The following is a 23,134-nucleotide window of genomic DNA, read 5'->3' as shown; positions in this document are numbered from 1 at the left end:
AAGACACAAAAAAATCCAGGATGGACCAAAAATCTCCATTATGGACCCAAAAACTCCAATATAGACCCCAAAACTCCTCCAAGTGTCAAGAAGCTTCAGCATGGACCCAAAAATCTCTGTTTTGGACCCAAAAACTTTGTCAAGGACTCTTGATCTTCATCATGGACCCAAAATCTCCATTTTGGACCCCAAAATCTCCAATCTGATCCAAGAATCTCAAGAAAAGATCAAAGGGCTCCAAAAATCTGCATTATGGACCCAAAATCTCCGTTATGGACCCAAAAATCTCCATTATGGACCCAAAATCTTATCACGGTCCCAAAATGTCCAGGATGGACCCCAAAATGCCAGCAGGATTGGAAGGACTCCGAGACGGACCCAAAAATCTCCGTTTTGGACCCAAAACTCCTGAGCGATCCCAGGGGATCCTCCCCGGACCCAAAATCTCCAGAACTGAGCCCAAAGCTCCAGCATGGACCAAGAAATGGGGGAGCCTGGGTATGGGGCAGGGGGAATCTGTGGGGCAGGGAGAATCTGTGGGGCAGAGAGAGCTATGGGGCTGAGCTAGCTATGGGGCAGGGAGAGCTGTGGGTCAGAGCTAGCTATGGGTCAGGAGAGCTATGGGGCAGGAGGCTAGCTGTGGGTCAGAGCTAGCTATGGGTCAGGGAGAGCTGTGGGGCAGGAGAGAGCTATGGGGCAGGGGAGCTGTGGGGTAGAGCTAGCTGTGGGTCAGGGAGAGCTGTGGGGCAAAGCTAGCTATGGGGCAGGAGAGCTATGGGGCAGGAGGCTAGCTGTGGGTCAGAGCTAGCTATGGGTCAGGGAGAGCTGTGGGGCAGGAGAGAGCTATGGGGCAGGGGAGCTGTGGGGCAGAGCTAGCTGTGGGTCAGGGAGAGCTGTGGGGCAAAGCTAGCTATGGGGCAGAGCCAGCTGTGGGGCAGGGAGACCTATGGGGCAGGGGAGAGCTATGGGGCAGAGCCAGCTGCAGGGCTGAGCTAGTTGTAGGGCAGGAGAGAGCTGTGGGTCAGAGCTAGCTGTGGGGCAGGAGAGCTGTGGGGCAGGGAGAGCTGTGGGGCAGAGCTAGCTGTTTGCTATGGAGAGCTGTGGGGCAGGAGAGAGCTGTGGGGCTGAGCCAGCTGTGGGGCAGGGGTAGCTGTTTGCTAGGGATAGCTGTGGGGCAGGAGCTAGCTGTGGGTCAGGGAGAGCTATGGGGCAGGCTAGAGCTATGGGGCTGAGCTAGCTGTGGGTCAGAGCTAGCTATGGAGAGCTGTGGGGCAGGGGAGCTGTGGGGCAGAGCTAGCTGTAGGGCAGGGAGAGCTATGGGGCAGGAGAGAGCTGTGGGGCAGAGCTAGTTGTGGGGCAGGGGTAGCTGTTTGCTAGGGAGAGCTATGGGGCAGGGAGAGCTGTGGGGCTGAGCTAGCTGTGGGGCAGGAGAGAGCTATGGGGCAGGGGAGCTGTGGGGCAGAGCCAGCTGTGGGTCAGGGAGAGCTGTGGGTCTGAGCTAGCTGTGGGGCAGGGAGAGCTGAGGGGCAGAGCTACTTGTGGGGCAGGGATAGCTGTTTGCTAGGGAGAGCTGTGGGGCAGGAGCCAGCTGTGGGGTAGGAGAGAGCTGTGGGGCTGAGCTAGCTATGGGTCAGAGCTAGCTATAGGGCAGGGGAGAGCTGTGGGTCAGGAGAGAGCTATGGGGCAGAGCTAGTTGTGGGGCAGGGGTAGCTCTTTGCTAGGGAGAGCTGTGGGGCTGAGCCAGCTGTGGGTCAGAGCTAGCTATGGGGCAGGGAGAGCTGTGGGTCTGAGCTAGCTGTGGGGCAGGGAAAGCTATAGGGCAGGGGAGCTGTGGGTCTGAGCTAGTTGTAGGGCAGAGCTAGCTGTGGGTCAGGAAGATCTATGGGGCAGGGGAAAGCTGCAGGGCTGAGCTAGTTGTGGGGCTGAGCTAGTTGTGGGTCAGGGGAGAGCTGTGGGGCTGGAGATAGGTGTGGGGCTGGAGATGTGGGGCTGGAGATCTCTCCGTGTCCTTAGAACCACTTGTGGGGCAGATCGCTATGGGGCAGGGGGGATAGCTGTGGGTCTGGAGACAGCTGGGGGGCTGGAGATAGATGTGGGGCAGAGAGATCTGTGGGGCTGGAGGTAGGTGTGGGATAGAGGCAGTTGTGGGGCTGGAGATCTGTGGGTCTGGAGGTAGGTGTGGGGCAGAGAGATCTGGGGGGCTGGAGGTAAATGTGGGGCAAGAATACTTGTGGGGCTGGAGATATGTGCGACAGATGTGGGTCTGGAGATACATGTGGGGCAGAGACAGGTGTGGGGCAGAGAGATCTGTGGGTCTGGAGGTAGACGTGGGGCAGGAATACTTGTGGGGCTGGCGATATGTGGGGCAGAGACAGTTGTGGGGCTGGAGACATGTGAGGCAGAGAGATCTGTGGGTCTGGAGGTAGTTGTGGGGCAGGAGTACTTGTGGGGCTGGAGATATGTGGGTCAGAGACAACTGAGGGGCTGGAGACACATGTGGGGCAGAGAGATCTGTGGGTCTGAAGGTAATTGTGGGGCAGAGACAGTTGTGGGGCTGGAAACACGTGGGGCAGGGAGATGTGTGGGTCTGGAGGTAGTTGTGGGGCAGAGACACGTGTGGGGCAGGCAGATCTGTGGGGCTGGAGCTCTCTACATCCCCACTTCCTCACCCCACACCCACCCACCTCACCCCACACCCTGCCCCACATCACCCCACATCACACTACATCACCCCACAACCTCCTCACCCCACAACCTTCTCACCCCACACCCTGCCCCACATCACCCCACATCACACTACATCACCCCACACTCTCCCTCTGCCCCACACCTCACCCCACACCCTCTCCCCGCCCCACAGGCAGCCCCACGGCGCCCTCCGTCTTCCCCATCTCCTCCTGCTGCGGCTCCACCCAGCAGCGCCCGGTCCTGGGCTGCTTGGCCACCGGCTACGTCCCCGGTCCCGTCACCTTCTCCTGGCCCGGGGCCACCGGGGCCACCTCCGTCACCGTCCCCGAGACCCACGGCGTCGGGCCCCATAGGAGCGCCAGCTTCCTGCTCCCGCCCCACGCGTCCTCCGGGGACTCCTTCACCTGCAGCGTCAAGCACTCGGCCACCAGGAGCACCCTGAGCAAGGCGGTGGAAGGTACGGGAGGTGATGGACCGAAATTGGGGTTTTTTTGGGGGTTTTTGGGGTGTTAAGGGGGTTTTGGGGAGGGATATGGGGTTATGTGGGGTGGGAGGTCCTAGAGAACCCATAACTACCTTCGGGTTCTCACCAGACCCCATAGTTTATCTAATAGGGTTGGAGGTCCTCAAGAACATCTGTAGGTTCCTACAGACCCCATAACCCCCTTCAGGTTCCTACAGACCCCATAAGTCGTCCAATGGGGTGGGAGGTCCCCAAGACCCCATAACTACCTTCAGGTCCCACCAGGCCCCATAAGTGGTTATATGGGGTGGGAGGTCCTCAAGACCCCATAACTACCTTCGGGTTCCCACCAGACCCCATAATTTGTCTAATGGGGTAGGAGGTCTTCAAGATCTGTTGGGTATCTGGAGGTCCCACCAGGCCCCATAACAACCTTCAGGTCCCACCAGGCCCCATAAGTGGTTATATGGGGTGGGAGGTCCCCAAGACCCCATAACTACCTTCAGGTCCCACCAGACCCCATAAGTCGTCTAATAGGGCAGGAGGTCATCAAGAACATCTGTAGGTTCCTACAGACCCCATAACCCCCTTCAGGTTCCTACAGACCCCATAAGTCGTCCAATGGGGTGGGAGGTCCCCAAGACCCCATAACCACCTCCAGGTCCCCACCAGACCCCATAACTCCACCAATGGGGTGGGAGGTCCCCAAGACCCCATAACCACCTCCAGGTCCCCACCCGACCCCATAAGTCGCCCAATGGGGTGGGAGGTCCCCGAAGCTCCTCCCCTCACCCCATAGCTCGTGGGGTGGGACGGGACCTCCCCCCTGCCCCCATTGGACCACGCGGGGACCTCCCGTCGCCCCGCAATTGGTGCGGTTGGGGTGGGAGGGCCTGGGATTTCATTGGACCGTTCGGGGACCGCCCCTTCCCCTACCATTGGCCGAGGAGTCTCCAGGGCCCCACCGGGGCCCCACCTCACCCCATAAGTCACCCCATGGGGCGGGACCTCCAGAAGACCCCCAAAATCCCCCAAAACCCCCTCCAAACCCCATAAAACCTCCAAGATTTGAGGTTCCTTGGCCCATATTACGTCCCCACCTCACCCCACAATTCCCTCAGTTGGACGGGACCTCCAGAAGATCCCCAAAACCCCCCAAAACCCCCTCCAAACCCCATAAAACCTCCAGGATTTGAGGTTCCTTGGCCCATATTACGTCCCCACCACACCCCACAAGGCCCTAATTTGGACGGGCCCTCCAGAAGACCTAAGAACCCCTCAGGACCCCCTCCAAATCCCATAAAACCCCCAAGATTTGAGGTTCCTTGGCCCATATTTCGTCCCCACCACACCCCACAAGACCCTCAGTTGGACGGGCCCTCCAAAAGACCCCCAAAACCCCCCCAAACCTCCAAGATTTGAGGTTCCTTGGCCCATATTACGTCCCCACCACACCCCACAAGACCCTCAGTTGGACGGGCCCTCCAGAAGACCCCCAAAACCCCCCAAAACCCCATAAAACCTCCAAGATTTGAGTTCCTTGGCCCATGTTACGTCCCCACCACACCCCACAAGACCCTCAGTTGGACGGGACCTCCAGAAGACCCCCAAAATCCCCTCCAAACCCCATAAAACCCCCAAGATTTGAGGTTCCTTGGCCCATATTACGTCCCCACCACACCCCACAAGACCCTCAGTTGTACGGGCCCTCCAGAAGACCCCCAAAACCCTCCAAAATCCCCTCCAGACCCCATAAAACCTCCAAGTTTTGAGGTTTCTTGGCCCATATTTCATCCCCACCACACCCCACAAGACCCTCAGTTGGACGGGCCCTCCAAAAGACCCCCAAAACCCCCCCAAACCTCCAAGATTTGAGGTTCCTTGGCCCATGTTACGTCCCCACCACACCCCACAAGACCCTCAGTTGGACGGGACCTCCAGAAGACCCCCAAAATCCCCCCAAACCCCCTCCAAACCCCATAAAACCTCCAAGATTGAAGGTTATTTAAGGTTCCTTGGCCCATATTACGTCCCCACCACACCCTACAACCCACCCAATGGGGCGGGCCCTCCAGAAGACCCCCAGATCTTCCGAAGACCACCTCGAGACCCCATAACACCTCCAATCTCCCCTCTCCCCCCCCCCACCCCCCCACAGTTTGCGTCGTGTTCCCGCCCCCCACGCCCCCCGAGGTCCAGGTCCTCCACAGCTCCGTCTGCACCACCTCGGGCGACGACTCCGTGGAGCTCCTCTGCGTCATCACCGGCTTCTCGCCGCCCCCCGTGGAGGTGGAGTGGCTGGTGGAAGGCTTGCCGGGCCAACTGGTGGCCACCATGACCCCGGCGCGGCGCGAGGCCGGCTCCAAAACCTACGTGGCCACCAGCCAGACCAACGTGTCGCGAGAAGACTGGAAGGCGGGCAAGGCCTTCACCTGCCAGGTCAAGCACCCCGCCACCGGCGTCACGGCGCAGGGGCACGTCCGCTTCTGCCCAGGTGAGGAGGAGGAGGGTGAGGGTGAGGGTGGGGGTGGTGGTGGGATCTCGGGGGGGTTCCACTTGGGAGAAGGTTCCAGGTCCTGGTTGGGTTCCACCAAGGTAGAAGGTTGGATGACCATGACGGGATCTACCAGGTGTAGAAGGTTCCAGAACCTGGTTGGTTCCACCAGGTGTAGAAGGTTGGATGACCATGACAGGTTCTACCAGATCTAGAAGGTTCCAGGTCCTGATTGGGTTCTACCAGGGGTAGAAGGTTCCAGGTCCTGGTTGGGTTCTACCAGGTCTAGAAGGTTCCATGACCATGATGGGTTCTACCAGAGTAGTAGTAGAAGGTTGGATGACCATGGTTGGATGACCAGGAGTAGAAGGTTCCAGAACCTAGTCGGGTTCTACCAGCGTAGGAGAAGGTTTCATGACCATAGTAGGTCTTAGTAGTGGAGGATGATGATGACCAAGATGGCTTCTACCAGTCTAGAAGGTTCCATGACCATGCCGGGTCAGGTTGGACCACCAGGATGGGTTCCTCCAGGTCTAGAAAGTTCCAGGTCCTGGTTGGGTTCGACCAGGGGTAGAAGGTTCCAGGTCCTGGTTGGCTTCCACCAGCCTAGAAGGTTCCGTGCCCATGACGGGTCCTACCAGTCTAGAAGGTTCCATGACCATGACGGGTTCCTCCAGCCTAGGAACCGGAGAACATCTCGACCTCTTCCCCCCCGGAGTTCTGACCACCTTTGTTGTCCTCCTGACCCCCCCGCTGACCATGACCACCGACCCGGAGAACCCCCCCCCCTCCAAAAATTTGGGGGGGGGGTGGACAACCTGCCCGTCGCCCTGGGACCTCTCCGGCCCCCGAGGACCGGTGGGAAAAACAAAAAACAACAAAAAAATGGAGATTTTGGTGAAAAGCAACAAAAATAAAAAGAATCAGAATCACGTGGCTGCGGTGTGTGGCACCAGCTCAGAAGGTTGGATGACCATGATGGGTTCCACCAGGTCTAGAAGGTTCCGTGACCGTGACGGGTCCTACCAGGTCTAGAAGGTTCCGTGACCACGACGGGTCCTACCAGGTCTAGAAGGTTCCGTGACCGTGACGGGTCCTACCAGGTCTAGAAGGTTCCGTGACCGTGACGGGTCCTACCAGGTCTAGAAGGTTCCGTGACCGTGACGGGTCCTACCAGGTCTAGAAGGTTCCGTGACCATGATGGGTCCTACCAGGTCTAGAAGGTTCCGTGACCACGACGGGTCCTACCAGGTCTAGAAGGTTCCGTGACCGTGACGGGTCCTACCAGGTCTAGAAGGTTCCGTGACCATGATGGGTCCTACCAGCCTAGAAGGTTGTAGGACCATGGTGTGTTGGAACATTCTAGAAGGTTCTGAGACCATGGAGGGCTAGAAGGTCTAGAAGGTTGTAGGACCGTGGTGTGATGGATCATTCTAGAAGGTTCCGTGACCATGACGGGTCCTACCAGCCTAGAAGGTTGTAGGACCATGGTGTGTTGGAACATTCTAGAAGGTTCTGAGACCATAGAGGGCTAGAAGGTCTAAAAGGTTGTAGGACCATGGCTTGATGGATGACCTAGAAGGCTGTAGGACCTTCTAGAACATCTAGAAGGTTGTAGGACCGTGGTGTGATGGATCATTCTAGAAGGTTCCGTGACCATGACGGGTCCTACCAGGTGTAGAAGGTTGTAAGACCGTGGTGTGATGGATCATCTAGAAGGCCGTAGGACCTTCTAGAACATCTAGAAGCTTATAGAACCTTCTAGAACATCTAGAAGGTTGTAGGACCGCGGTGTGATGGACCATTCTAGAAGGTCCTGAGACCATAGAGGGCTAGAAGGTCTAGAAGGTTGTAGGACCGTGGTGTGATGGATCATTCTAGAAGGTTCCGTGACCATGACGGGTCCTACCAGGTGTAGAAGGTTGTAAGACCATGGTGTGATGGATCACCTAGAAGGCTGTAGGACCTTCTAGAACATCTAGAAGGCCGTAGGACCTTCTAGAACCTCTAGAAGCTTGTAGAACCTTCCAGAACATCTAGAATCTTGTAGGACCGCGGTGTGTTGGCCCATTCTAGAAGGTCCCAAGCCCACCACCTCAACAGCTCGCCCGACCACGCTTCTCCTCGCCGCCTTCCCACCCCACCCCGACCCCCAACGCGGCCACCAGCCCCCGGGGGGCGGTGGCGGCCACCTCCAGCGCCCTCCTCCCGCCCCACAGGCTCCGGCGCCCAGAGCTGCAGCCCCATCCAGATCTTCGTGGTCCCACCCAGCCCCGGTAGCCTCTACATCCGCCAGGACGCCAAGGTCCACTGCCTGGTGGTCAACCTGCCCAGCGACGCCAGCTTGAGCATCTCCTGGACCCGCGAGAAGAGCGGCGCCCTCCGGCCCGACCCCATGGGCCTCAACGAGCACTTCAACGGCACCTACACGGCCAGCAGCTCGCTGGCCATCTCCACCCAGGACTGGCTGGCCGGCGAGCGCTTCACCTGCACCGTGCAGCACGAGGACCTCCCCGAGCCCCTCAGCAAGAGCATCGCCAAGCACGCAGGTCGGTGGCCATCGCCACGTAGGGTTGGGGTCCCGCCACGTAGGGTTGGGGTCCCACCATGTAGGGTTGGGGTCCCACCACGTAGGGTTGGGGTCCCACCACGTAGGGTTGGGGTCCCACCACATAGGGTTGGGGTCCTACTACGTAGGGTTGGGGTCCCACCACGTAGGGTTGGGGTCCCACCATGTAGTGTTGGGGTCCCACTACGTAATTTGGGGTCCCACCACGTAATTTGGCGTTTCTCCACTCAATTTGGTGTCCCACCACGTAGGGTTGGGGTCCTACTACGTAATTTGGTGTCCCACCACGTAATTTGGGGTCCCACCACGTGGGGTTGGAGTCCTACCATGTGGAATGGAGTCCCACCACCACGTAATTTGGGGTCCCACCACGTAATTTGGTGTTCCTCCACGTAATTTGGTGTCCCACCACATAATTTGGGGTCCCACCACGTCATTTGGCGTTTCTCCACTCAATTTGGTGTCCCACCACATAATTAGGTGTTCCTCCACATAATTTGGTGTCCCACCACGTAATTTGGCGTTTCTCCACATAATTTGGTGTCCCACCACGTAGTTTGGGGTCCCACCACGTGGGGTTGGAGTCCTACCATGTGGAATGGAGTCCCACCACCACGTAATTTGGGGTCCCACCACATAATTTGACGTTTCTCCACATAATTTGGTGTCCCACCACGTAACTTGATGTCTCACCACGTAATTTGGCGTTTCTCCACATAATTTGGTGTCCCACCACGTAATTTGGTGTCCCACCACCTAGTTTGGGGTCCCACCACGTGGGGTTGGAGTCCTACCATGTGGAATGGAGTCCCACCACCACGTAGGTTGGTGTCCCACCACGTAATTTGGTGTTTCTCCACATAATTTGGCGTTTCTCCACATAATTTGGTGTCCCACCACATAATTTGGGGTCCCACCACATAGTTTGGGGTCCCACCATGTGGGGTTGGAGTCCTACCATGTGGAATGGAGTCCCACCACCACGTAATTTGGGGTCCCACCACATAATTTGGTGTCCCACCACCACATAATTTGGCATTCCTCCACGTAATTTGGGGTCCCACCACGTAATTTGGCGTTTCTCCACTCAATTTGGTGTCCCACCACGTAGGGCTGGGGTCCTACTACGTAATTTGGTGTCCCACCACGTAATTTGGCGTTTCTCCACATAATTTGGTGTCCCACCACGTAGTTTGGGGTCCCACCACGTGGGGTTGGAGTCCTACCATGTGGAATGGAGTCCCACCACCACGTAATTTGGGGTCCCACCACATAATTTGGTGTCCCACCACGTAATTTGACATTTCTCCACATAATTTGACGTTTCTCCACATAATTTGGCCTCCCACCACCTCATTTCCCGCCCCACCGCCAACCCCGCCCCCCAAAACCGCCCCCGAGCCCCCCGATTTCGCTTAACCCCGACCTCCTTTCCAGGCAAGGTCACCGCCCCCTACATCTTCACCTTCCCACCCCACGCCGAGGAGCTCTCCCTGCCCGAGGTCACCCTCACCTGCCTGGTGAGGGGCTTCCAGCCCGAGCACGTGGAGGTCCAGTGGTTGAGGAACCACAACAGCGTCCCGGCCACCGAATTCGCCACCACCCCACCCCTCAAGGAGCCCAACGGGGACGGGACCTTCTTCCTCTACAGCAAGATGACCGTCCCCAAGGCCAGCTGGCAGGGCGGCGTGTCCTACGCCTGCATGGTGGTCCACGAAGGGTTGCCCATGAGGTTCACCCAACGTCCTCTCCAGAAGACCCCCGGTAAATAGGGTTTTCGGCCCCAAAATCCCGCCCCCTCCGCTTCTTTTTTTTTGTTTTTTTGTTTGTAAATAACTTTCTGTGGCCCCAAGTTCTCCTGGTCTTCTAATAAAGCCGACCGGCCTCGTCTCGCACCGCCTGGTCTCCAAGGAGTGGTGTCTTTGGGGGTCCTCCAAGCGGGGGACGCTGGGGAAGGGGTTGGGGTGGAGGATGAGGTGGTGGATGGATGGATGGATGGATGGATGGATGGATGGAGGAGAAGATGGAGGAGAAGATGGTTGGATGGATGGTTGGATGGATGGTTGGAGGAGAAGATGATTGGTTGGATGGAGAGACGCCAGGCTTGATGGTTGATTGGTTGGTTGGATGGATGGTTGGAGGAGAAGATGGATGGATGGATGGATGGATGGTTGGATGGATGGAGGAGAAGATGGTTGGATGGTTGGATGGATGGTTGGAGGAGAAGATGGTTGGATGGATGAAAAGATGGAGGAGAAGATGATTGGTTGGATGGAGAGACACCAGGCTTGATGGATGGATGAGAAGATGGATGGTTGGAGGAGAAGATGGAGGAGAAGATGGTTGGATGAGAAGATGGGTGGTTGGATGGGTGGTTGGATGGATGGAGGAGAAGATGAATGGTTGGATGAGAAGATGGGTGGTTGGTTGGTTGGATGGATGGATAGACACCAAACTTGATGGTTGGATGGATGAGAAGATGGAGGAGAAGATGGATGGTTGGATGGATGAGAAGATGGATGGATGGATGGTTGGGTGGTTGGTTGGATGAAAAGATGGTTGGATGGATGGAGAGACACCAAACTTGATGGTTGGATGAGAAGATGGATGGCTAGATGGTTGGATGGGTGGTTGGGTGGATGAGAAGATGGTTGGATGGGTGGAGAGACACCAGCCTTGATGATTGGATGGATGGACACCAGTCTTGATGGATAGATGGCTGGAGAGACACCAAAAATGATCCTTGGGTGGCTGGTTGGTTGAGGTGGGGCGTCCATCTTCTCACCCATCTTCTTCTTCTCGTCCATCTTCTCGTCCGCCCATCGTCTTCTCATTGGACAGATTAGCTCGGAGTGATTGGTCGGTTGGATGGTCAGGTGGTTGGACGGATGGATGGGTGGAGATGTTCTGGAGGTGTTTGGGGACATCTGGGAATGGTTGGATGGATGAGAAGATGGTGGATGGATGAGAAGATGATGGATGGATGAGAAGATGATGGGTGGAAGGTCTTGAGGAGGACAGACGGACAATCGGGTGGGATGGACGGACGGACGGTTGGTCGGATGGATTTTTGGATGTCGGTGGAGATGCCGGAAGGGTTGGTGGACTGGTGGTTGGGTTGGGTGGAGCCTGTGGTGGATGGACGGGTGAGAAGGTGACGGATGGAGAGGTTCTGGAGGTGATTTGGACGATCTGGGCGGTTGGATGAGGAGATGATGGGTGGATGGATGAGGAGATGGATGATTGGATGAGAAGATGGTTGATTGGATGAGGAGATGGTTGGATGAGAAGACGGATGATTGGATGAGGAGATGATTGGATGGATGAGAAGATGGATGATTGGACGAGAAGATGATGGTTGGATGAGAAGATGATGGTTGGATGGACAAGAAGATGGCTGATTGGATGAGATGATGGTTGATTGGATGAGATGATGGTTGATTGGATGAGATGATGGTTGATTGGATGAGAAGATGTTGGTTGGATGGACAAGAAGATGGCTGATTGGACGAGAAGATGGCTGATTGGATGGATGAGAAGATGGCTGATTGGATGAGATGATGGTTGGATGGACAAGAAGATGGCTGATTGGACGAGAAGATGGCTGATTGGATGGATGAGAAGATGGTTGATTGGATGAGAAGATGGATGAGAAGATGGTTGATTGGATGAGAAGATGGATGAGAAGATGGTTGATTGGATGAGAAGATGGTTGGATGAGGAGATGGTTGGATGAGAAGATGGCTGATTGGATGAGAAGATGGCCGATTGGACAAGATGACGGTTGATTGGACGAGAAGATGGATGAGAAGATGGTTGGATGAGGAGATGATGCTTGGATGGACAAGAAGTCATCTGATTGGCCACCCACCCCACCCCGACCCCGACCCCAACCCCGCGAGCCCCCCGGGGAGGCGGTGGGACCCGAGAACCCGGTGATCCCACCCCCTCCACCGCGTTTTCTTCTCCTTCTCCCCCCCCCACCAGAACTGGACATCTCCACCGCCCTCTGCCCGGACGCCGGCGACCAAGAACTGGACGGCCTCTGGGCCACCATCGCCGTCTTCATCACCCTCTTCCTCCTCAGCGTCTGCTACAGCGCCACCGTCACCTTCTTCAAGGTGGGCTTCCGTAACCACGTCCCCCCCCACCCCACACAGCCGCTATGGGGCGGCCGTGACCCCCCCCCAACCCCCCCGGCGGCCATCTTGTGTCCCCTCCAGGTCAAGTGGCTCTTCTCCACCGTCCTGCAGCTGAAGAGCGCCGGCGGCCCCTACCGCAACGTCCTGAAGGAGGCGGCGTGAGCGGCCCCGAAACGGCCGCTTTTGGCCCCAAAACGGAGAATAAAAACAAACAAGGCGGCGGGGGAGGACGGGCGAGGGGATGGATCCGCGACTCGTGATTGGGGTGGGGTGAGGGGGGGATGTGGGGTGTTATGGGGTGCTGTAGGGTGCTATGGGGTGCTGTGGGGTGTTGTGGGGCGCTATGGGGTGATGTGGGGTGCTGTGGGGTGCTGTGGGGAGCTGTGGGGTGCTATAGGGCACTATGGGGCACTATAGGGCACTATGGGGTGGAATGGGGAAATATGGGGTGCAGAGGGGTGCTATGGGGCGCTGTGGGGTGATGTGGGGTGCTATGGGGTGACGTGGGGCGCAGTGGGGCACTATGGGGTGCAGAAGGGTGCTATAGGGCACAATGGGGTGCTGTGGGGTGCTGTAGGGCACTATGAGGTGCTATGGGACACTGTGGGGCGCTATAGGGCACTATGGGGTGCTATGGGGCACAGTGGGGGTTAAAGGGGTGCAATGGGGTGCTATGGGGTGCTGTGGGGCACAAAGAGGTGCAGTGGGACTCTATGGGGCACAGTGGGGTGTAATGGGGCACTATAGGGCACTATGGGGTGCTATGGGGCGCTGTGGGGTGCAGTGGAGCACTATGGGGTGCATAGGGGTGCTATGGGGCACAATGGGGCGCTATGGAGCGCAGTGGGGCACAGTATGGGGCACAGTGGGGTGTAATGGGGCACTATGGGGTGCTGTGGGGCGCTATGGGGCGCTGTGGGGTGCAATGGGGCTCAATGGGGTGCTCTGTGGGGCACAATGGGGCACAGCAGGGCAAAATATGGGGCACAAAGGGCCGTGGGGCAGGGGGGGAAGCTATGGGGCAGGGGTCGCCTATGGGGCAGGAGGTCTCTATGGGGCAGGAGTCCCCTATAGGCCAGGGATCGCCCCATAACAAACCGGCCGCCAGGTCTACCCATAGAAAAAAAACAGCCGCCAGGTCTACCCATAGAAAAAATCCGGCTGCCAGGTCTACCCATAGCACCACCTGTTAGGTTCTTTTCCCCCTAAAATCTCCAAATTTGGTGCAAACCGCCCAAATCCAACCCCCACCGCGTCCGCACGACCGCCTCAATGGGTTTTTGCCGAATCTGACCTAAAAATCTCTCTCTTTTCTCCTCATTTTTCACCGTTTTCCACCAGTTGCCAAAGATCTGGCTAATTTTTTTTTAAATCGCTATTTTTTTTTCCTTGTTTACCCCAAAACTTTGGGTATTTTCTTGCATTTTATTCCCAGAATCTTCCCTTTCACCTCAGGCTGCAGAAACGCACGTTTTTAGGGGAATAAAAAAAATGCATTTTATGTCCAAAAAGTACTTCTTATAGAAGAAAATTCATTTAGTAATTTTATGGTAACGTGAAATGTTTTTTGGTGAAAAACACCAATTTATGGCAAATAAACTTTTTCTTTTAATGGCAAAATTATAGAAACATTTTATAGCAAAAAAAAAAAAACCTGTTATATGGAAAAATATTTTATGGGAAAAATATGATTAAAAAAAAAGACAAACCCCACAATTCTATGATAAAAAAAATGCCATTTTACAGCAAAATAGTCATTTTTTTTCCCCAAAATAAGTCATTTTTATGGAAAAAAATACTATTTTATGGCATAACAAATGAAGATTTTAGGGCAAAAGAATCCGTATACGGAAAAAGGTAATTTTATGACAAAAAGGGCATTTTATGGAAAAAAAAAATATCTTGTAGCCAAATAAAAGCATTTTATGGTAAAAAATATATATTTTTTGGCAAAAGCCACCATATTTTTCATTTTTAATCACATTTATAGGAATTAAAAATACAAACTAGCTCGAAACCCAATTTCTTGGTGGATGCAAAATGCCCTGTTTGCCCTCATTTTTTTCCCCAGAACACCTCCCCCGCCACCGAAAACCACCACTTTTAGCTTTTTATGCAAAAAGCCCTTTTCCGCCTCGTTTCGCCTGGCTGCTTTTGTGCAAACAAGCGAGCCGCTGGCCCCAAAAGTTTCGATTCGCGGCCCCAAATTAAAACCCTTGGCACCACCCAGGTGGAAAATAACCAAAGGGCCGGGTTTTGCCCCAAAAAGGAGCTGCAGGGCGGGGGCGCCCCCACGCGGCCAAGCTATGCACTGCCTTCCTCTCACCTGATTGGCCGAGGCCCCGCTGACGTCAGAATTGGGCAGAAAGGACCCAAAATAACAATTTCAGCTCAATTTGGATCAAATCATCGATTTTTTTTAATCAAAGTATCCAAAAAGCATCAAATCACCCTGAAACGGCGGAGGCCGGACCGGGAAGCCCCGCCCCCACAGCAGGGCAGCGGAGCGACGTGATTGGTCACCCATGGCAAGGAAGCCCCGCCTCCTCTGCACCGTGATTGGTCACCCATTTTGAGGGGGGGGGGTTGGGGAAGGATGGGTGAAAAAGGGGAAATCCTACTTTTTGGGGGGGAATTGGATCAAAATGTAAAATCCCGCTTTTTTTTTTTTTTTTTTTTTAGGTGGAAATGGGTCAAAACCTAAAATCCCATTTTTTGGAGGGATGGAAATGGGATATTGAAGTCCCATTTTTTGTGACTTTTGGGAAGTTGTAGCATTTTGAGGAGGAATTGAGTCAAAAAAGGGAAATTCCAGTTTTGGGGGATTTGAAGTGGGACATTGAAACCCAAAATTCCACTCCTTTAGGGCAGAAATGGGACATTGAAACCCAAAATCCCATTTTTTTAGGTGGGAATGGGACGCTGAAGTCCCATTTCTGGGAAGTTGTAATATTTTGAAGAGGAATTTGGTAAAAAAAAAAAAAAAAAAAAGGAAATTTCATTTTGGAGGGATTTGGACAATGAAACCCAAAATCCCATTATTTTGGGGTGGAAATGTGTTAAAAAAAAAAAAAAAAAAAAAAATCCATTTTTTTGAGTGGGAACCGGGGCACGAAACCGTAAAAAAACCTCTATTTTGAGCGGGAAACGGGTCAAAAAAAAGGAATTCAATTTTTTGAAAGGGAGCGGGGAAGGGGTCAGGGCCTGGAACCCGCTCTTCTTTTTTTTGGGGTGAAAACAGCGGGTTTTGGCTCCTTTCAGAAAATCATGGCTTTGGGTTCCCCCCGGGGCTTGCGGAGCTTCTCCATGTTCTTCTGCAGGACGTCGAGGAGCACGGCCTGTGGGGTGGGGGGGGACAAAGGGGGTGAGGAGGGGGGGGTTTTGGGGTCGGGGGGTGGGTTATAGGGTCGGGGACCCCAAAACTCACGTAGAGGTCCCGGAGCTCCGCCAGGGCCAGGCGCGTCGCCCCCAATTCGGCCGCGTCCAGGGCGTGAACCAGGGCCCGGTAGTCCAACTGGGGGGTAATGGGGGTAATGGGAGACCCCCGGGGACCCCAAAAGACCCCATAGACCCCCATAGACCCCAATAGACCCCCAAAGACCCCAATAGACCCCATTGTCCCCCATGGACCCCCGGGGACCCCAATTTACCCCATAGACCCCAATAGACCCCATAGACCCCAATAGACCCCAAAGACCCCAATAGACCCCAAAAGACCCCAGTGTGACCCCATAGACCCCATAGAACCCCCATAGACCCTATAGACCCCAATAGACCCCATAGACCCCAATGTGACCCCATAGACCCCAATAGACCCCAATGGACCCCATGGACCCGCGGGGACCCCAATAGACCCCATAGACCCCCATAGGCCCCAAAGACCCCAATAGACCCCAAAAGACCCCAGTGTGACCCCATAGACCCCATAGAACCCCCATAGACCCCAAAGACCCCAAAAGACCCCAAAGACCCTAATAGACCCCCATGGACCCCCAAAAGACCCCATAGACCCCAAAGACCCCAATGAGCCCCCATAGACCCCATAGACCCCCAATAGACCCCAAAGACCCCATTGGACCTCATGGACCCCAAAAGACCCCAATGTGACCCCATAGACCCTAATGAACCCCCATAGACCCCAATAGACCCCAAAGACCCCAATGTGACCCCAAAGACCCCAATAGACCCCAAAGACCCCAAAAGACCCCAAAGGACCCCAGAGAAACCAAAGTGACCCCAAAGACCCCAAAATAACCCCAAAGTGCCCCTATGGACCCCAATAGACCCCATTGTACTCCACTAAGACCCCAAAGTGCCCCCAAATGACCCCAAAAGTGCCCCCATGGACCCCAATATGACCCCAATGAGCCTCCAGGGACCCCAAGGCGATCCAATCAACCCCAAATGCATCAAACAGACCCCCAAAACCCCCAAATTCACCCCAAATTCACCCCAAAATTCCCCCAGATCCCAATACACCCTACAGACCCCCCAAAAAACCCCAAACCACCCCGAATTCACCCCAAAATCCTCACCACGTGGGGGTTCTTGGCCGCCTTGGACACGGCGTCGCCCCGCTCCGACAGGTACCTGGGCGTTTTGGGGTGAGATCAGGTGATTTAGGGTCACGGGATTTGGGGTCGGAGGGGGGACCCCAAAAAAAACCCCATAAACTCACTTGGGCAGGCGGCCCTGAAGCCCCTCGAGTTGGGTGCGGGATGCGGTCAGCAGCTCCAGAACCTTCTCCTATTTTTGGGGCAAATTCAGGGGTTTTTGGGTGTTTTGGGGGTTTGGGGGGGTTTTAGGGGATTTGGGGGAGGATTTGGGGGGATTTAGGAGAGTTTAGGGGATTTGGGGGCGAAAGGGGAGAGTTTGGGGGATTTAGGGGAGGGTGTGGAAGGATTTGGGGGAAATGGGGAGGATTTGGGGGATTTCAGAGGGGATTTGGGGGGTTTTGAGGGATTTGGAGGAATTTGGGGGAATTTTGATGGATTTGGGGGAATTTGGGGGGATTTTGGTAGTTTGGGGTGGATTTGGGGGGAAACGGGAAGGATTTGGGGAATCTGGGGTGATTTGGGGGGGATTTTGGGGTCCCCGGGGGATAATTGGGGCAAATAATGGGGATTTTGGGGTCCCTGGGAATTCCTGGGGTGAAATTGCGGCAAATAAAGAGGATTTTGGGGTCCCCGGGTGGGATGTGGGGGAGTCCGGGCGGGATTTGGTGTGAAACTGGGGGAATTTGGGGTTAAATTAATTTGGGGCACTTGGGTGAAAACCAGGGGGGATTTGGGGTTAAAAAGGGCGGATTTGGGTCTCCAGGGGAGTGGATTTTGGGGCAAAAAAGAGGGATTTTGGGGTTCCCTGTTACCTGCACGGCCACCCCGAAGTTGTCCCCGTCCTCGATGCGGGGCACCTGCAGCTGCAGCCAGAGCGCCACCTGCCCCCAAAATCCCCCTTTTTCACCCCAAAACCTCGCCCTCGTAAACCACACCCCCTTTAGACCACGCCCGTTAAAGCCACGCCCCCTTTAGGCCACGCCCCGTTAGGCCATGCCCCCATAGACTTCATTCACGCCCCAATCCCACCCCAAGCCCCGCCCACCCACAGGCCACGCCCCCAACCGCCCAACAAGCCACTCCCCCCTCCTTAGACCACGCCCACTTAAGCCACACACCCCCCCATTTTAGGCCACGCCCCTTTAGGCCACGCCCCCCCCCCCCCCCAACCTCCCCTATTACCCTTCCAGGCTCCCTCCAGGCCCCGCCCCCTGCCCTTAGGCCACGCCCCCTTTATACCACGCCCCCTTTAGACCACGCCCATTTGGGCCACGTCCCCTTTAGGCCACGCCCCTTTTGGTCACACCCCTTAGACCACGCCCCCCTTAACCTCCTCTATCCCCCCTCCAGGCCCCACCCCCTTGCCCTAAATCCCCGCCCCCTTTTCGGCTTCGCCCCCCTTTAGGCCACGCCCCCCTCCCCGTAAGCCCCGCCCCCTCGCCTGGGCCACGTGGTTCCGGGCTTCGGCCAATAGGGGGCGCCAGCGCTCCAATAGGGCCAGCAGGGCCGGGTGGCTCGGGATTGGTGGGCAAGGAGGGGCTGGGAGGGTCACGTGGTCAGTCACGTGACCCCCTTAGCTACGCCCCCCCCCCCACCGAGACCCATGACCATATATGGGATGTGGGGGCCGGAAATAACCCACAGGGGGCACAAATAACCCACAGGGACCCATAAGTGCCCCATAGCGACCCATAACTGCCCCATGGGACCCATAACTGCCCCATAGCGACCCATAACTACCCCTGGGACCCATAAATACCCCATAGGGACCCATAACTACCCCCTGGGACCCATAAATACCCCATAGGGACCCATAACTACCCCATGGGACCCATAACTACCCCCTGGGACCCATAAGTACCCCATAGGGACCCATAACTACCCCGTGGGACCCATAACTGCCCCATAGCGCCCCACAACCACCCCATGGGACCCCCAACTCACCCTCCTCCTCCTCGTCCTTCTCCTTCTTCTTCTTCTTCTATGGGGCAGGGGTGGGGGGTGAGAAGGGGGCACTTGGGGGTCCCAGCCCCACACTTGGGGGTCCTGGACCCACATTTTGGGGTCCCAGACCCACACTTGGGGGTCCCGGCCCCACATTTTGGGGTCCTCACCTGGGCCGGGTCTGGCAGGGGAATGTCCAGCGGCGCCCGCAGCTCCTCCGGCCCCATAGCGAAGACGGGGTCCTGGGGGGCAGCCCCATAGAGACCCCTCCAGCCCCATAGCGGCCCCCCAGCCCCATAGGGACCCCCCACACCCATAGGGACCCCTCCAGCCCCATAGAGACCCCCCAGCCCCATAGCGACCCCCCAGCCCCATAGAGACCCCCCAGACCCATAGAGACCCCCCAGACCCATAGCAACCCCCTCGGTCCCATAGAGACCCCCCAGCCCCATAGAGACCCCCCAGCCCCATAGCGACCCCTCCAGCCCCATAGCGACCCCCCAGCCCCATAGCAATCCCCCAGCCCCATAGCGACCCCTCCAGCCCCATAGCAAAACCCCAGCCCCATAGCGCCCCCCCAGCCCCATAGCGACCCCCCAGACCCATATCGACCCCCCAGCCCCATAGAGACCCCCCAGCCCCATAGCGACCCCCCAGACCTATAGCCACACCCCCAGCCACATAGCGACCCCCCAGCCCCATAGAGACCCCCCAGCCCCATAGACACCCCCCCAGCCCCATAGCGACCCCCCAGCCCCACAGCGACCCCCTCAGCCCCATATCGACCCCCCAGCCCCATATCCACCCCCCAGCCCCATATCGACCCCCCAGCCCCATAGCAAAACCCCAGCCCCATAGCGCTCCCCCAGCCCCATAGCAACCCCTCAGCCCCATAGAGACCCCTTCAGCCCCATATCGACCCCCCAGCCCCATATCGTCCCCCCAGCCCCATAGCGACCCCCCCAGCCCCATAGCGCCCCACCTGCAGCAGGGCCTCCAGCTCGGCCACCTTGGCCGGGAAGCTCCCCAGCAGCTGCGTCATCTATGGGGCAGGATTGGGGGGGGGGGAGGTGTGGGGCTGCCCCATAGCCGCCCCACAACCCCCCCATAACCCCCCCCCACAACCACCCCACAGCCGCCCCATAGAAAGTGGGGGGGGGGGAGGGCCAAGGCCTCACCTGGGCGCCCACCCGGCTCCGAAAAGCTTCGACCTGATTGGTTGGGCAAATTTTGGGGGGGGGGGTCACGTGGGGTGCCCCCCAGGGTCACGTGACCCCCAAGTGTCCCCCCCCAGACCCCCCCCCAGCCCCCCAACCTCTACGGCCTCCATCGGGGATCCAGAAGCGAAAGTGAAAGTGGCGGCGGCGGAGATCCCCCCCCTCCCTCCCCTCCCCTTAGCCCCGCCCCCTTCCCCTTAGCCCCGCCCCCTTCCCTTTAGCCCCGCCCCCTTGAAAAAAAATCGCCTCGGCAGCCCCAAAATCGGCTTTTATTGGGGGAAAAATGGACGGGGGGGGACAAAGATGGCGGAAGCGCCCCTCCCCCACCCCCCCCAATTTGGGGTCCTCCCCTTCCCCCTCTACTGGGGTGTACTGGGTGTTACTGGGGCATACTGGGATGAACTGGGACCTACTGGGGCTGACTGGGGTCTACTGGGGCCTACTAGGGGGCCTCCCCCTCCTCTACTGGTGTCTACTGGGTGGTACTGGGGCATACTGGGATGGACTGGGACCTACTGGGGCCAACTGGGGTCTTCTGCGGCCTACTGGGGGGTCTCCCCCCCACCTACTGGGGTCTACTGGGGTCTACTGGGGGCTATTGGGGCATATTGGGACAAACTGGGACCTACTGGGGCCGACTGGGGCCTACTGGAGCATAATGGGGTCTACTGGGGGGCCTCCCCCCCCTCTACTGGGGTCTACTGGGGTCTACTGGGGGCTATTGGGGCATACTGGGATGAACTGGGGCCTACTGGGGCTGACTGGGGTCTACGGGGGCCTACTGGGGGGCCTCCCCCTCCTCTACTGGGGTCTACTGGGTGCTACTGGGGCATACTGGGATGAACTGGGACCTAGTGGGGCTGACTGGGGCCTACTGGAGCATAATGGGGCCTACTGGGGGCCTACTGGGGCCTACTGGAGTCTACTGGGGTCTACTGGAGACTACTGGGGTCCTACTGGGGTCAACTTGGGCCTTCTGGGGTCTATTGGGGTCTACTGGGGCCTACTGGGGTCTACTGGGACAAACTGGGACCTACTGGGGCCTACTGCGGTCTACTGGGGTCTACTGGGGCCTACTGGGGGCCTACTGGGGCCTACTGGAGTCTACTGGGGTCTACTGGAGACTACTGGGGTCCTACTGGGGTCAACTGGGGCCTTCTGGGGTCTATTGGGGTCTACTGGGGCCTACTGGGGTCTACTGGGACAAACTGGGGCCTACTGGCATCTACTGGGACCTACTGGGGCACACAGGAGCCTACTGGGATCTACTGGGATCTACTGGAGCCTACTGGGGCCTATTAGGGCCTACTGGAGTCTTCTGGGGCTGACTGGAGCCTACTGGTGCCTACTGGGGTCTACTGGGGCCTACTGGGGTCTACTGGAGTCTACTGGGGTCTACTGGGGCCTACTAAGGCCTACTGGAGCCTACTGGTGCCTACTGGAGTCTACTGGGGTCTACTGGGGCCTACTGGGCCATACTGGAGCCCACTGGGGCCTACTGAGGCCTACTGGGGCCTACTGAGGCCTACAGGAGCCTACTGGGGCCTACTGGGGCCTACTGGGGCCTACTGGGGCCTGCTGGAGCCTACTGGTGCATACTGGGGGCTACTGGGGTCTAGTAGGACCTACTGGGCCATACTGGGGCCTACTGGGGTCTACTGGGGCATACTTGGGCTACAGGAGCCTACAGGAGCCTACTGGAGACTACTGGTGCATACTGGGGTCTACTGGAGCCTCCTGGGGTCTAGTAGGACCTACTGGGCCATACTGGGGCCTACTGGGGCCTACTGGAGCCTACTGAGGCCTACTGGGGCCTACTGGTGCGTACTGGAGCTGTCTGGAGTCTTCTGGGGTCTAGTAGGATCTACTGGGCCATACTGGGGGCTACTGGAGCCTACTGGGGCCTACTGGAGACTACTGGTGCATACTGGAGTCTACTGGGATCTACTGGAGCCTACTGGGGGCTACTGAAGCCTATTAGGGCCTACTGAGGCCTATTGGGGCCTACAGGAGCCTACTGGTGCCTACTGGGGTCTACTGGAGCCTACTGAGGCCTACTGGAGCCTACTGGGATCTACTGGAGCCTACTGGGGCCGACTGGAGTCTTCTGGGGTCTAGTGGGATCTACTGGGCCATACTGGGGCCTCCTGGGGTCTACTGGGGTCTACTGGGGCCTACTGGAGCCTACTGGGGTCTAGTAGGACCTACTGGGCCATACTGGGGCCTACTGAGACTTACTGCGGCCTACTGGAGCCTACTGGAGCCTACTGGGGCCTACTGGGACCTACTGGGCTATACTGGGGCCTACTGGGACCTACTGGTCATACTGGGGTCTAATGGAGCCTACTGGGACCTACTGGGCCATACTGGGACCTACTGGGGCCTACTGGAGCCTACTGAGGCCTACTGGGGCCTACTGGGGCTGTCTGGAGTCTTCTGGGGTCTAGTAGGACCTACTGGGCCATACTGGGGCCTACTGGGGCCTACTGGAGCCTACTGAGGCCTACTGGGGCCTACTGGTGCCTACTGGGGCTGTCTGGAGTCTTCTGGGGTCTAGTAGGATCTACTGGGCCATACTGGGGGCTTCTGGGACCTACTGGGGCCTACTGGAGAATACTGGGGGCTACTGGGGTCTACTGGAGCCTACTGGTGCCCACTGGGACCTACTGGGCCATACTGGAGCCTACTGGGGCCTACTGGGGTCTACTGGGACCTACTTGCGCCTACTGGGGCTGTCTGGAGTCTTCTGGGACCTACTGGGACCTACTGGGCCATAGTGGGGCCTACAGGGGCCTACTGGAGCCTACTGGGGCCCTGTAGAGTTCTACAGCCTCCCCTCAACCTCCCCCAATAAATTTTGGCCTCCCCCCTAAATTTTCCCATTCCCCCCAAACTTTCCCAATTCCCCCCCAACTTTTAGGATCACCCCCAAAAAAATTTTAGGGTCTCCCCCATAAATTTTGGGGTCCCCCCAAATTTTCCCATTCCCCCCAAACTTTGGCATTTCCCCCCAAATTTTCGCATTTTCCCCAAATTTTCCCAATTCCCCCCCAACTTTTAG

The 23,134-nt window shown here is 57.1% G+C and overlaps 1 protein-coding gene, 4 long non-coding RNA genes and 1 gene segment (V, D, J or C); 4 read left to right on the top strand and 2 right to left on the bottom strand.

The window, feature by feature from the left end:
- The first annotated feature begins 2,817 nt into the window (after positions 1-2,817).
- On the top strand, positions 2,818-10,109 carry LOC311426021 (Ig mu chain C region-like). The segment is given in 4 exons: positions 2,818-3,145; positions 5,310-5,645; positions 7,865-8,194; positions 9,652-10,109.
- LOC311426026 lies at positions 5,678-6,416 on the top strand. The gene is made up of 2 exons (XR_014686489.1): positions 5,678-5,790; positions 5,864-6,416. It is a non-coding gene; the product is annotated as an uncharacterized lncRNA (long non-coding RNA).
- A 2,081-nt stretch (positions 10,110-12,190) lies between the features above and the next one.
- LOC311426049 lies at positions 12,191-12,591 on the top strand. Its single transcript, XR_014686541.1, has 2 exons — positions 12,191-12,335; positions 12,438-12,591. It is a non-coding gene; the product is annotated as an uncharacterized lncRNA (long non-coding RNA).
- A 771-nt stretch (positions 12,592-13,362) lies between these two features.
- Positions 13,363-13,722, top strand: LOC311426018. Its single transcript, XR_014686486.1, has 2 exons — positions 13,363-13,464; positions 13,495-13,722. It is a non-coding gene; the product is annotated as an uncharacterized lncRNA (long non-coding RNA).
- Positions 13,723-15,503: 1,781 nt separating this feature from the next.
- PSME1 (proteasome activator subunit 1) lies at positions 15,504-20,228 on the bottom strand. Of its 2 annotated transcripts, none has more exons than XM_084502109.1 (11): positions 20,172-20,228; positions 20,035-20,067; positions 19,839-19,898; positions 19,027-19,098; positions 18,857-18,893; positions 18,354-18,451; positions 17,725-17,793; positions 17,035-17,102; positions 16,892-16,946; positions 15,784-15,870; positions 15,504-15,694 (listed from the first exon to the last, which is right to left on the bottom strand). In XM_084502109.1, exons 1-11 carry the CDS (start codon positions 20,184-20,186, stop codon positions 15,614-15,616), a joined length of 675 nt encoding a protein of 224 aa, XP_084358235.1. In that variant the 5' UTR covers positions 20,187-20,228; the 3' UTR covers positions 15,504-15,613. The 2 variants fall into 2 exon arrangements, with proteins under 2 accessions (XP_084358235.1, XP_084358236.1); XM_084502110.1 differs by having other exon boundaries at positions 18,857-18,890.
- Positions 20,229-20,325: 97 nt separating this feature from the next.
- On the bottom strand, positions 20,326-23,106 carry LOC311425978. Of its 2 annotated transcripts, none has more exons than XR_014686477.1 (2): positions 20,699-23,106; positions 20,326-20,585 (listed from the first exon to the last, which is right to left on the bottom strand). It is a non-coding gene; the product is annotated as an uncharacterized lncRNA (long non-coding RNA). The 2 variants fall into 2 exon arrangements; XR_014686478.1 differs by having other exon boundaries at positions 20,326-20,482.
- Positions 23,107-23,134: the final 28 nt, after the last annotated feature.

This window comes from Aythya ferina, assembly GCF_964211825.1.
Source record: "Aythya ferina genome assembly, chromosome: 36".
Lineage (NCBI taxonomy): Eukaryota > Metazoa > Chordata > Aves > Anseriformes > Anatidae > Aythya > Aythya ferina.
This window is presented reverse-complemented; position numbering and strand designations above follow the sequence as displayed.

Bases quoted from the DNA above. Each gene is read 5' to 3' on its own strand.
- PSME1 (XM_084502109.1), bottom strand. The intron at 18,452-18,856 runs GTGAGTTGGGGG...TGACCCTCCCAG, and splicing joins GAAGGACGAGGAGGAGGAGG to CCCCTCCTTGCCCACCAATC. The intron at 17,794-18,353 runs GCGAGGGGGCGG...TTTTGGGGGCAG, and splicing joins CCCGGAACCACGTGGCCCAG to GTGGCGCTCTGGCTGCAGCT.